At 51.0% G+C, this 11,214-nt stretch overlaps 1 protein-coding gene across 1 annotated transcript; it reads right to left on the bottom strand.

The window, feature by feature from the left end:
* Nucleotides 1-2,163: 2,163 nt before the first annotated feature.
* On the bottom strand, nucleotides 2,164-9,759 carry TCP10L (t-complex 10 like). The gene is made up of 4 exons (XM_077995840.1): nucleotides 9,619-9,759; nucleotides 7,845-8,060; nucleotides 4,644-4,781; nucleotides 2,164-2,394 (listed from the first exon to the last, which is right to left on the bottom strand). The coding sequence occupies exons 1-4, from the start codon at nucleotides 9,757-9,759 to the stop codon at nucleotides 2,164-2,166; spliced, it is 726 nt and encodes a 241-aa protein (XP_077851966.1).
* Nucleotides 9,760-11,214: the final 1,455 nt, after the last annotated feature.

Below are 11,214 nucleotides of genomic sequence, written 5' to 3'. Positions count from 1 at the left end.
TTAAGCGAACGTATGAACACGTTCTCTCTTGTTCGTGAGATTACTATACACATGTCAGATCAGTTCAACAACAAATGATCCTGTAAGGAACATTAATTCTTTACTGAATACACTCCATGGTGTTTCTTGGGCATCACTCTCTTCCGAGTATTCTGACGGATCAGGAGATTCACGGATGGAAAGGCACTCTCTCGGCCCTGAAGCTGCCCACAGTCCCGCGGCAGGCAGACACAGGAGAGAAAAGCCGGATCCTTGTGACACTGGCTTACGGGACCTATGAAGGGTGAAGGAGCACCACAGGCTTCCAGGAGAACCGGGGGTCAGGGGAGCTTCCCCAGGATGGCGTCACTGTCAGCTGAGATGATGCCTGGAGGTTGCACAGATGCTAGCAAGTGGGTGGGAGACAAAGTTCCCCATTCTACCCGGCACCAGCAAGTAAACTGAGATCTTGTCTGGGGGCCTGAAGGGGAGGGGGCGGCAGGAACAAAGCAGCCAGGCTAGTGGAGACCTCATGGGAAGGGCTTCTCCACCCCACAGAGAAGTGCCAAGGGGACTGTGAGGGCACGCAGAGCCTGCGGTGGTCTGAAGCAGACAGATGGTATCAGCCTCACCTCTATGAAGCTCCCTGCAGAGGCCATGAAGCAGCCTGGGGGCAGGAGGCCGGGGGAGTGGACCTACAGGAGGAAGACAGTGTCGGGTTGTGGCTGTGCTGTGCATAAGGGTCACACCCGAAGCTTAGCCACACCTGAGGCTCGGCCACCACATAGGCTCCATTTCTTTACCGAGATAGGTTCCTGCAGGGGTGGCGAAGCTGCTATGGTCATTTTCTGGCAGCGAGGTGAAGAGGGAATTCTTTCCTGACTCCCCCAGGGGCACTCTTGGCTCTTCCCGGCGGGACCCCCAATGCAGGAAGCACCCACAGCTGCATGGACAGAACTGGGGCTTGGGAAAGGGGCCAGGCAGGTGCCACACGAGAGGGCACTCCATCAGGGTGGCAGCAACACCGTGGGCCGGCAAATGGAGGAAGGGGAACAAAGCACCCAGGTCCACCCAGCCCCAGCCAGACGCCTTCTGCTGGGAGTGTGCTCAGAGGGAAGTGACCGCTAGGATTCGGAATCTCCAGTCATGGCCCCTGGAGACCGACATGTGGGCTGTGTGTGGGGTGAAGGGCTGGGGGTGTCGGCAAGTCTCACAGGTAAGAAACCAATGAGAGAATCAGACAAAAAGTGGCCACAAATTAGGCAGCTCCATGAAGGACATGTCCTTGCCATAGTAAGATGTTCTGCTCACGCGCATCCACAAGAAGGCCCCGCATTTTACCGGGAGCATGGAAACAGGAGTCCTGGACCCTGCTCACCAGCTCCTCTGGCTGCTGCCATCTGCTCCTGCAGCATGGCGGCCTGGGAAGCCTGCACTGGTGATTTTCTGCCCCTCGAGTCTTGCAGACTTCAGGAAGATGGATGCATAGCCTGGAGCAACGACAGTCACAGGCCTGCCTTGTCACAAGGTCCCTGGAGTGGGCAATACCTTGAGCCCAAAGGCTGGGAGCACAAAGCCATCTTCAGCCATCCTCGATTTCCAGCAAGACGCCAGGGCTCACCCAACAGCCCTGCACCCCGCACTACAGGGTAGGTCAATTCTTTTAAAGACTCTGCAGAAATATACCAACTACAGAGCTCAGGAAAGCAACTGATTTTTAAAACCCAATTCAAGTTGTTTGCTTTTATTTATTTTTTTTATTTTTTATTTTTTTGAGACGGAGTCTCGCGCTGTCACCCAGGCTGGAGTGCAGTGGCCGGATCTCAGCTCACTGCAAGCTCCGCCTCCCGGGTTCACGCCATTCTCCTGCCTCCGCCTCCCGAGTAGCTGGGACTACAGGCGTCCGCCACCTCGGCCGGCTAGTTTTTTGTATTTTTTTTAGTAGAGACGGGGTTTCACCGTGTTAACCAGGATGGTCTCGATCTCCTGACCTCGTGATCCGCCCGTCTCGGCCTCCCAAAGTGCTGGGATTACAGGCTTGAGCCACCGCGCCCGGCCAAGTTGTTTGCTTTTATAGCATTAAAGACATTTCTGAAGAAATTCAAGGTTTTATCTATAGAAACATATTAGTTTAATAAATTACTTGGTCTATTTTGAATAACAAATTGAGTACTTTTATTAGACCTAAGTGGAACTTTCTCTGAATCTGAATTTTCCATTCAGCCAGTGTAGAGTGGCACAGGTGTCTGAGGGCACCTTTCCATCTTCAGACACCCTCCGTCTCTCTGCACAGGGAGTCGGCCTTCCAGAGGGTGTTGCTCTTCTGCCTTGACGTCTCCCGGAAAGACTTTTATCTCTGTTTTCCTGTGGTGTTGTTTTCCACAAGTTAATTCTTCTTATCTTTAAACTCATTGGCTGAAAATAAATGTGGGAAATGTTTGCATTAGTAACCATTATATTATTTAAAAATGTTAAGCAACATATCACACCAGCTATCACAGAATCCAGATGATTCTACCTCTGCTTCCTACAGAAGGACACACGTGGCATCCACTACTTGGTGTCTCTGATTCCCCATTTTACAGCCCACGCTCCTGTGGAATTCAGGATTCCAATATATGGCTGATATTGTAGAATAAAGTCAGCAGTGAAATAAAGTGCTTGAAGCTCAATTCAAAAATGCATAATAAAAATAATTGTCTACCTTTTGTGCTATTTAAAAAGTGATGGTTTCAAGGCGTGGATAAGCCACCCATTCAGTTATCTATTTGCTCGTACATTGCCCAGCATGCCTGTGATTAACTCAGGTCCATGAGGGAGCATGAGAGAAGTCCGCATCTCACAGGAGGCTGGGCCTGTGCAGTCCATCCTGGGACTTACAATGCTTTGTACTCATAGATCTGAAAAAGCTATTTTCCTACTTGTGACAAATGCTTGGAGTCGACTTCTGATCTTCCTTCAGGGAGTAAAGTGTTATCTGACCAGCAGTTGCTTTGGGAAAGAATGCAAAGGGATAAATCATCTTCAGGAGTTGGGGGTATCAGTTGCTGGCTGAGGACTCACAATATTTGCCTCCTGAGTATGAGGGTGACACAAAGCTAGGACAGGAAGAGACACACTGGCTGGCAGAATGTTCTAAAGAGGATCTAATTTTAACAAAGAAAAATTTGATAGAGACTGCTGAGACCAGCTCAGTCAGGGAGACCCTAACCCAGCGGCGCTGGAGGAATTAAAGACACACGCACAGAAGTATAGCGTGTGGAGTGGGAAATCAGGGGACTCGCAGCCTTCAGAGCTGAGAGCCACGAACAGAGATTTACCCACATATTTATTGACAGTAAGCCAGTGATAATTTGATTGTTTCTATAGATCATAGATTAACTAAAAGTATTCTTCCTTATGGGAAACAAAGGGATGGGCCGAAATAGAGGGATGGGCTCTGGCTAGTTATCTGCAGCAGGAGAAAGTCCTTAAGGCACAGATTGCTCATGCTATTGTTTGTAGTTTAAGAACGTGTTTAAGCGGTTTTCCACCCTGGGTGGGCCAGGTGTTCCTTGCCCTCATTCTGGTAAACCCACAACCTTCAGCGTGGGCATCATGGCCATCACGAACATGTGACAGTGCTGCAGATTTTGTTTATGGCCAGTTTTGGGGCCAGTTTATGGTCAGATTTGGGGGCCTATTCCCAACAAGAGACAAAATAGCATCCTGTACTGTGGCCCCGAAGCTAACACTGCCACCCTGTTCAGAGGAGTCCATGCCGACAAGCAGCAGGTGCAAGACAGCAGTGCAGAAGCAGGGAGTGCGGGAGGCTGTGACCCCCGAGACACAATGGCCACGGCACGTGGAGAGAGTGCCATGCACATCACCTCTGCAGGCTGCACCCACGGAAACAAAGCCCCCAAGTCCATTCGGCCCAGCCAGACGCTTGCTGCTGTGAGTGTGCTCAGAGGGAAGCAGCAGGAGGACTTGGAATCTGCTCTGCAGCAAGAAGTGCTAAGGGTTAGGAACTTGTTTGAAAGGCATGCACTGTGTCCTTGGAAGAACACAGGACTCCAGGGAGCACCATGCTCACCCAGGGAGGAGAAACTGTGTGGTGAGGAGCTGACGGGGTGTGTCAGGACTCCAGGGAGCACCATGCTCACCCAGGGAGGAGAAATTGTGTGGTGAGGAGCTGACGGGGTGTGTCAGGACTCCAGGGAGCACCATGCTCACCCAGGGAGGAGAAACTGTGTGGTGAGGAGCTGACGGGGTGTGTCAGGACTCCAGGGAGCACCATGCTCACCCAGGGAGGAGAAATTGTGTGGTGAGGAGCTGACGGGGTGTGTCAGGACTCCAGGGAGCACCATGCTCACCCAGGGAGGAGAAACTGTGTGGTGAGGAGCTGACGGGGTGTGTCAGGACTCCAGGGAGCACCATGCTCACCCAGGGAGGAGAAACTGTGTGGTGAGGAGCTGACGGGGTGTGTCAGGACTCCAGGGAGCACCATGCTCACCCAGGGAGGAGAAACTGTGTGGTGAGGAGCTGACGGGGTGTGTCAGGACTGCAGGGAGCACCATGCTCACCCAGGGAGGAGAAATTGTGTGGTGAGGAGCTGACGGGCTGTGTGTGTTTGTTTACAGAACTTCTGCTGCTCTTTACAGATGCTAAGCACAAAGGTTCACCTTTGGAGGAGCTGAATTGTTAGATGACGATCTTTGTCCCAGGAAAGTGGCACTCTGATTCTTGCGGCCAACGTATTTGGGCATTGTCTCTTCATCAGCCGACGGAGGTGAAATATTTCCAAAAGCGGGTTCCAATGCCTAAAAGACAAAATGCAGGGAAAATTTTCACGTTTTCGAAGGTAAAATAAATTCAAATTTTAGAACAATCAAGAATAATTGGAATGTCCTTGAAAACATTCCAGTACCAGGTAGGGGGGCTTGGACTGGGTTCTCCCCCTAACATGTTGATAAGCACAGAAACCCTCACCAAAAGTTTGTGAAGGAAACTGTGCAGCCGATGTTTGCTTTGTGTTTCTTATTGCGGTTCCTTGTTTCCAGATGATCACAGGATCCCAACGGCTACAGAATAAACAATACCCGACATATCTTCCTTTAGGCTCCTGTGTCTTCAACCAGGAATGTGCTAATGGAGGAAGAAAATGTGATACTACTTCTAGTGTTGTCTCTACAACTTGTCTAAGATTCAAAATGCAACTTCCCAACTTTCCCTGTTATCAGCAGACTGACCTGGAACAGCGTGATCCTTCAGGTGGGTGAGGTATGTGAGGTCTGGAATGTTAAATTATTCACCGCTCTCCCCTCTGAGGAGGAGGAGGGAGTGAGAAGGGGAGAGGGTTGCTATGAAAGAACCCTTAGTATCAGATCCAGAGTGGCTCACCCACACAGCCGTGCCCGCGTTCCGTGGGTGCTCACGCCTCAGCCTTTTAGATATTCAGTCCCTAAAACTGCAACTACACACAGCTACACCTACGCATATTTAAAGTGTGGGATTCACATATCCCATCCTCTTTCTTCAGATCAGGTGTGCTCTTGTGAGCGTAGGTCCTGTTCTTATGAAGAGCTCCATGGTGACCAGTACAATGCACAGAATGGAAAAATATTTGGAAATTCACCAAGCTCTGATCTCGAAATAAGAGAATGATCAAAAACTGTAGGGCATGTGCAGACTGAGTAAGACTTCATTGACTCTTGGGGTAATTGTCATGGTTACATTTCTCCCAACGTACAATGACCCAAATGGGGCAGTAGATACTAATTTTTAGGAACTGGCGTACAATATATGCAGGGAAAAATCCCTGTGGGTCTTCTTGGGTTTCCCCACAGAAGGTGGATAATCCTGGCCAGTATTTGTGGCAATGTCCCCCTCTCTTCCTCTGATGGAGGAACAGCCTGCCCAGCTTCTGCTCGTCCTTCCACAGAAGGACTGCGCGCTTTGCTGTGCTGAGAGGCTAAACCCACTTTCTTTCTGAGGCAACAGAAGCCATCTCCATGGAAACAAAGCTCTCGCAGAGCTCCCAAAGAGTGGGAATAACTTCCAAGATTTCCCGTCATTTCTTGTAGAGGAACTTGTGGCTGTTCTCGCTGTGCTTGGAGAACAGAACACACAGAGCAGGCTCCTCTGGAATATATTCAGTGGGTGTGTGCGTGTGTGTGTGTGTGTGTGTGTGTGTGTGTGTGTGTGTGTGTGTGTTGTAATCACTGTGCTGTATCAGAAATATTCTAAGTTCTGGAAGTACCGATTTAAAAGTTCACACAATAAGTGCAGCTAGGAAATGTTAGTACTTTTCTTAATCCACTAAGAAATATCCCCACGTACATTTGGAGGGTGTTCGCGTGGTTCCATGTGTCGTTACCTGTACGTATAATTTTAATGATTCAAGTTGCTTAGACCCATGTGCGGGAAACAGGACCTAGACAAGGCAGTGGTAACACTGGCCACATTCACACTCTCTTAGGCTGGTTCTTTGAGCCATGTGATCAAACGTGAAAGCTCAGTGTTCTGTAAAGGCAGGCTGGTGCTGGGAGGCACCCACCACTTCAGCATGAGAATGCTGGTTCTCCGTTTGGGATAGAGCAGGGTAGTGATACAGGATGGGGGCAGGAAAGTCCTGGGTAGAGAAGGACGGGTCCCTGGCTAGGGCTCCACCCCTAGGCCTGTGCCCACGGACCCAGGCATTTCTGCTTTCGGGTCCAAATGTTGCATTTCCCAAGACCACCCTGGCCTGCCACACTCCCATCCTATGCCTGTAAAAACCCCGAGACCCTAGCAGGCAGAGACACAAGTGGCTCGTTGTCGAGAAGAACACACCGGCCGAAGAGCACACCAGCAGACACAGCAGACACCAACAGGGCATTGACTGGTGGAATGACACAGCGTTTGCTCGGGGTGGTGGGAGGAGAGCCCAGCCGCTGGGCAGCCCAACCCCAAGGGGAAAACCGCCTTCCCACTCCATCTCCCTTCTGGCTCCCCCATCTGCTGAGAGCTATCATCACTCAATAAAAAACCTTGCACCCATCCTCCAAGCGTACATGTGATCTGATTTTTCAGGTACACCAAGGCAAGAACCCAGGACACAGAAAGCCCTCTGTCCATGTGATAAGCCAGAGGGTCTAATTGAGCCGATAAACACAAACTGCCTACAGACGGCTAAACCAAAGAGCACCCGCCCTGTAACACACACCCACTGGCGCTTCAGCTGGAAACTTTCACCCCTAGACACTGCCGTGGGGTCAGAGCCCCACAGGCTGCCAGTCTGTATGTTCCCCTAGAGGTTTGAGCAGTGGAGAACCAAAGAAGCGAGCCACACCCCCATCGCACACCCTGTGAGGGGGACAAGGGAACTTTTCCCGTTTCAACAGGTCTCTATTGCATTCTACACAGCTGCCCTAGAGGATGAACAGAAGGACACCAGGCTACTGAGCTGGCTCTGCAGTCACCCTGGGTTCAAATCCCAGCTCCATGTTCTCCAGCCCGTGGCCACGATGGAGTTAGTTTTAGTATCCATTTCGTAGGGTCATCATAGAGAGTAAGACCATACAGCTCTGTATCTAGCCCATGTAAAGTCCACAGGAAGGGTTTGCTGCTGTTGTCCGGAGATGTCTTAGAATTCTAGACTTGAGACACACAGCCTGGGGGCGGCAATGCTTCTGTCTGCTGGAGTGCCAGGGGAGACGCCTGATGTATCCAGTTCTTATTAATCATTACTTACGGGAAATGAAGTTGATTGGAAGTGAGCAACCCCGCCCACCACCCGGAGCGTGAGCGATACCACGTCACTCAGCAATAAAGCCCACATCTTTACGGGGACGCTATTTTCACACAATGCAAATGGTACAAAAACATAAATGCACTTTTGGTACCGGAGCGCGTGATTCTTGCCCCGCATGTGGGGACGCTGCAGATTTCTGCCTGGCTTCCCACTGCCGCAGCTGCAGAGATCGCAGCTTTTCTTGGAGCTCCACGTTCTGCTTCCTCAAAGCATGTATACGACTCCGGAGTTTTGCATGAACATCAGCCCACAGAGACTTCTGTCTCCCGAGCTCTTGGTGGAGTCTGATGATCTGCTGCTGTAATGGCTGTTATTGGGAAGAGAACACCAGAAAAACCTCTCAGACGTCACAATGGGCACATTTATCTGCAAATACTCAAGCCCTCTCTGATGTAAGACCTACACTATTCCTGGAATAAAAGACACCCGATGAGATAAACAGGACAACCACAGCCTTTCCTTCTTCCTTCCTTCCTTCCTTCCTTCCTTCCTTCCTTCCTTCCTTCCTTCCTTCCTGCCTTTCTTTCTTTCTTTCTTTCTTTCTTTCTTTCTTTCTTTCTTTCTTTCTTTCTTTCTCTCTCTCTCTCTCTCTTTCTTTCTCTCTCTCTCTCTCTCTCTCTCTCTCTCTCTTTCTTTCTTTCTTTTTTCTTCAGGGTCTCACTCAGTCTCTCAGGCTGGAGTGCAGTGGCATGATCTCAGCTCACTGAAGCTTCAACTTGATGAGCTCAAGTGATCCTCCTGCCTCAGCCTCCCAAATAGCCTGGACTGCAGGCATGTGCCACCACACTTCGCTAATTTTTGTATTTTTAGTAGAGATAGGGATTTCACCATGTTGCCCAGACTGGTCTCAAACTCCTGGGCTCAAGCGATCCACCTGCCTCGGCCTCCCAAAGTGCTGGGACTACAGGAATAAGCTACCATGCCTGGCCATAGCTTTATTCTTATTAAGTAGTGTTTATTATGAGTTAGTCCACATAATATAACCAGATAAAGATGGTTAGTGAATTATGATTTTTTTGTTAAAACACTACTACAGCAAAAAGAGGCTGGCATTCTTTTTTTTTTTTTTTTTTTTTTGAGACAGTGTCTTGCTCTGTCACCCAGGCTGGAGTGCAGTGGCACAATCTCAGCTCACTGCAACCTCCACTTCCCAGATTCAAGCAATTCTGGTGCCTCAGCATCCGGGGTTGGGATTACAGGCACATGCCACCACACCTGGCTAATTTTTCTTTTTTCAGTAGAGACAGGGTTTTGCTATGCTGGCCAGGCTGGTCTCAAACGCTGTACTGGCATGGATGTATAGTCAATAGTTTAAAAATTATGGAAGTCACTGCATTTTCAACCTGACATGTTAACCTTCCCCTGGGATCTTTCACTGGATCGTAGAGCCTCCAGTCTTGCTCTGAGAATATAAGCAGGATCATGATAAAGGTATAGCCCTGCACTGGGTGGCCCTGGCCACAGGGACCTGTAGGACTTTAATGACAGCAAGCACTGTCCAACAGGGTCCAGTGAGGAAGATGGTAAAAATCAGGAAACTTGCTGGGATGATGCGAGGCATGTCAACTTTCTGATTTTCTTTAATGAAGTTTTTAAAGTCTGGTGCCTTCTCCTGGATTACAGGAGAAAAGCTGGAATGTTAATATTTTCTTTAACTCCCTGCCCTGCCTCCCATCCACCAAGAGATATGGTTGCAGAGGGGGAAAGAGCCACGTGCCCCTTGGAGAGGAAGTATGGAATCAGTGTCCCCGGGTGGTGCATTTCTACAGGGGCCCGGCGAGGGAAAGTCCAATGGTGGGCCTCAGGGACAGGAATCAGGGTCCCGCCTGGTGGGGCTAACTCTGTCCCCACAGAGCTCAACTCACTGGCGTCTCCCCGGCGTTGCAGTCCTCTGTGGGGACCTCAGCTGCCGCAGCTGTCTTCTCCATAACACCCCCGGCTCCCGGGCATGGGTCCTCTGGGTGGGTGCCCTTGTGGGTGCCAGCCTTGAGCTGACCTGCCAGCATCCTGGTTGGGAAGGGAAGGGCTATGGGGATGCTTGAATGCAGCCCCCCTACCCTGTCAGTGTGGGCTGAAGGCCCCAGCCCCAACCTAAGTGTAAGCAGGACCTGGAGCCATTCTTCTGCCCCTGGGTCGTGTGCACATTCCCAAGCCTGAAGCTGACCAGGTGAAAGGACACCACAGATGGAGGGACTGAGCTGTCCACACCTGGCTCTCCACCATCCTCCGTGGAAAATGCTTGAAATCCTAGAAGATCAGCTTGACACCTAACGCACTCTGGTCATCCAAAGAGGGGTGTGAGCGGGATGTGAGTGGGGTGTGAGTGGGATATGAGCAGAATGTGAATGGATGTGAGCGGATGTGAGGGGGATGGTCTCGGGGTGTGAGCGGGATGGTCTCGGGGTGTGAGCAGGTGTGAGCGGTATGGTCTCGGGATATGAGCAGGTATGAGCGGGATGGTCTCAGGGTGTGAGCGGGATGGTCTCGGGGTGTGAGCGGGTGTGAGCGGGATGGTCTCGGGGTGTGAGCGGGTGTGAGCGGGATGGTCTCGGGGTGTGAGCGGGTGTGAGCGGGATGGTCTCGGGGTGTGAGCGGGTGTGAGCGGGATGGTCTCGGGGTGTGAGCGGGTGTGAGCGGGATGGTCTCGGGGTGTGAGCGGGTGTGAGCGGGATGGTCTCGGGGTGTGAGCGGGTGTGAGCGGGATGGTCTCGGGGTGTGAGTGGGTGTGAGTGGATGGTCACATGCGACACTGAGGGAATTCTCAGCCCTTTAATCAGCACCACGGGATCAGCACCCACCTGGAGGGGCACAGGCAGACCCTCCACTGTGCTGAGTATGAGTCTTGAACCGTCAGGGCGACATTTGTGAATTCATGGTGAAGACGTGGAAAGGAAACACCTTTTTATAAGTGAGCATTTATACCAGTTCTAGGAAGCTCACAGCAATTGGAAAACAAAAACAAAAGAGAAAACGCAAAGCTTTGCTGCAAGCCTGCAGGGTCATCTCCGAAGGCTGCCTCCACCTCTGCCTCGCCCTCTTGGTTTTAGGAAGCCCGTGGCCCCCAGCAAAACCCTGACTGTGTTTTCATAAACTTCTAACTGTATACAAACATAAGAAGGAACAGTTTAACCACAGTGATCGGAGAAATGTTGTTTAAAAGAGAGTCTCCTGATGGAAGCGAATGGAAGGTCTAGAACAAGACCTACCAGTAACCGGACCACTGCCGTTCCTTCCCGGCCAGGACTGGGAATGTGTCTGCGGAAGTGGGCTGGGGTCACGGTCCTCACAGCCCTGAGAAAGTTCCTTCTTTCCCACTCCTCTGAGGGGATACCGCAGTGTCCTCGGCCCCAAACTCATGACCCCCTCCGTCCAGGGAAGACCCCTTCCCTCAGCCCTACTACCAGACCTCGTCACCTCACCTGTTCCCTGACAGTCAGTTCTGCTGGGACCAGGTCATCTGG

This window comes from Macaca mulatta, chromosome 3, assembly GCF_049350105.2.
Source record: "Macaca mulatta isolate MMU2019108-1 chromosome 3, T2T-MMU8v2.0, whole genome shotgun sequence".
Classification (NCBI taxonomy): Eukaryota; Metazoa; Chordata; class Mammalia; order Primates; family Cercopithecidae; genus Macaca; species Macaca mulatta.
The sequence above is the reverse complement of the archived record's forward strand: the minus strand, read 5'-3'. Positions and strand labels throughout refer to the sequence as shown.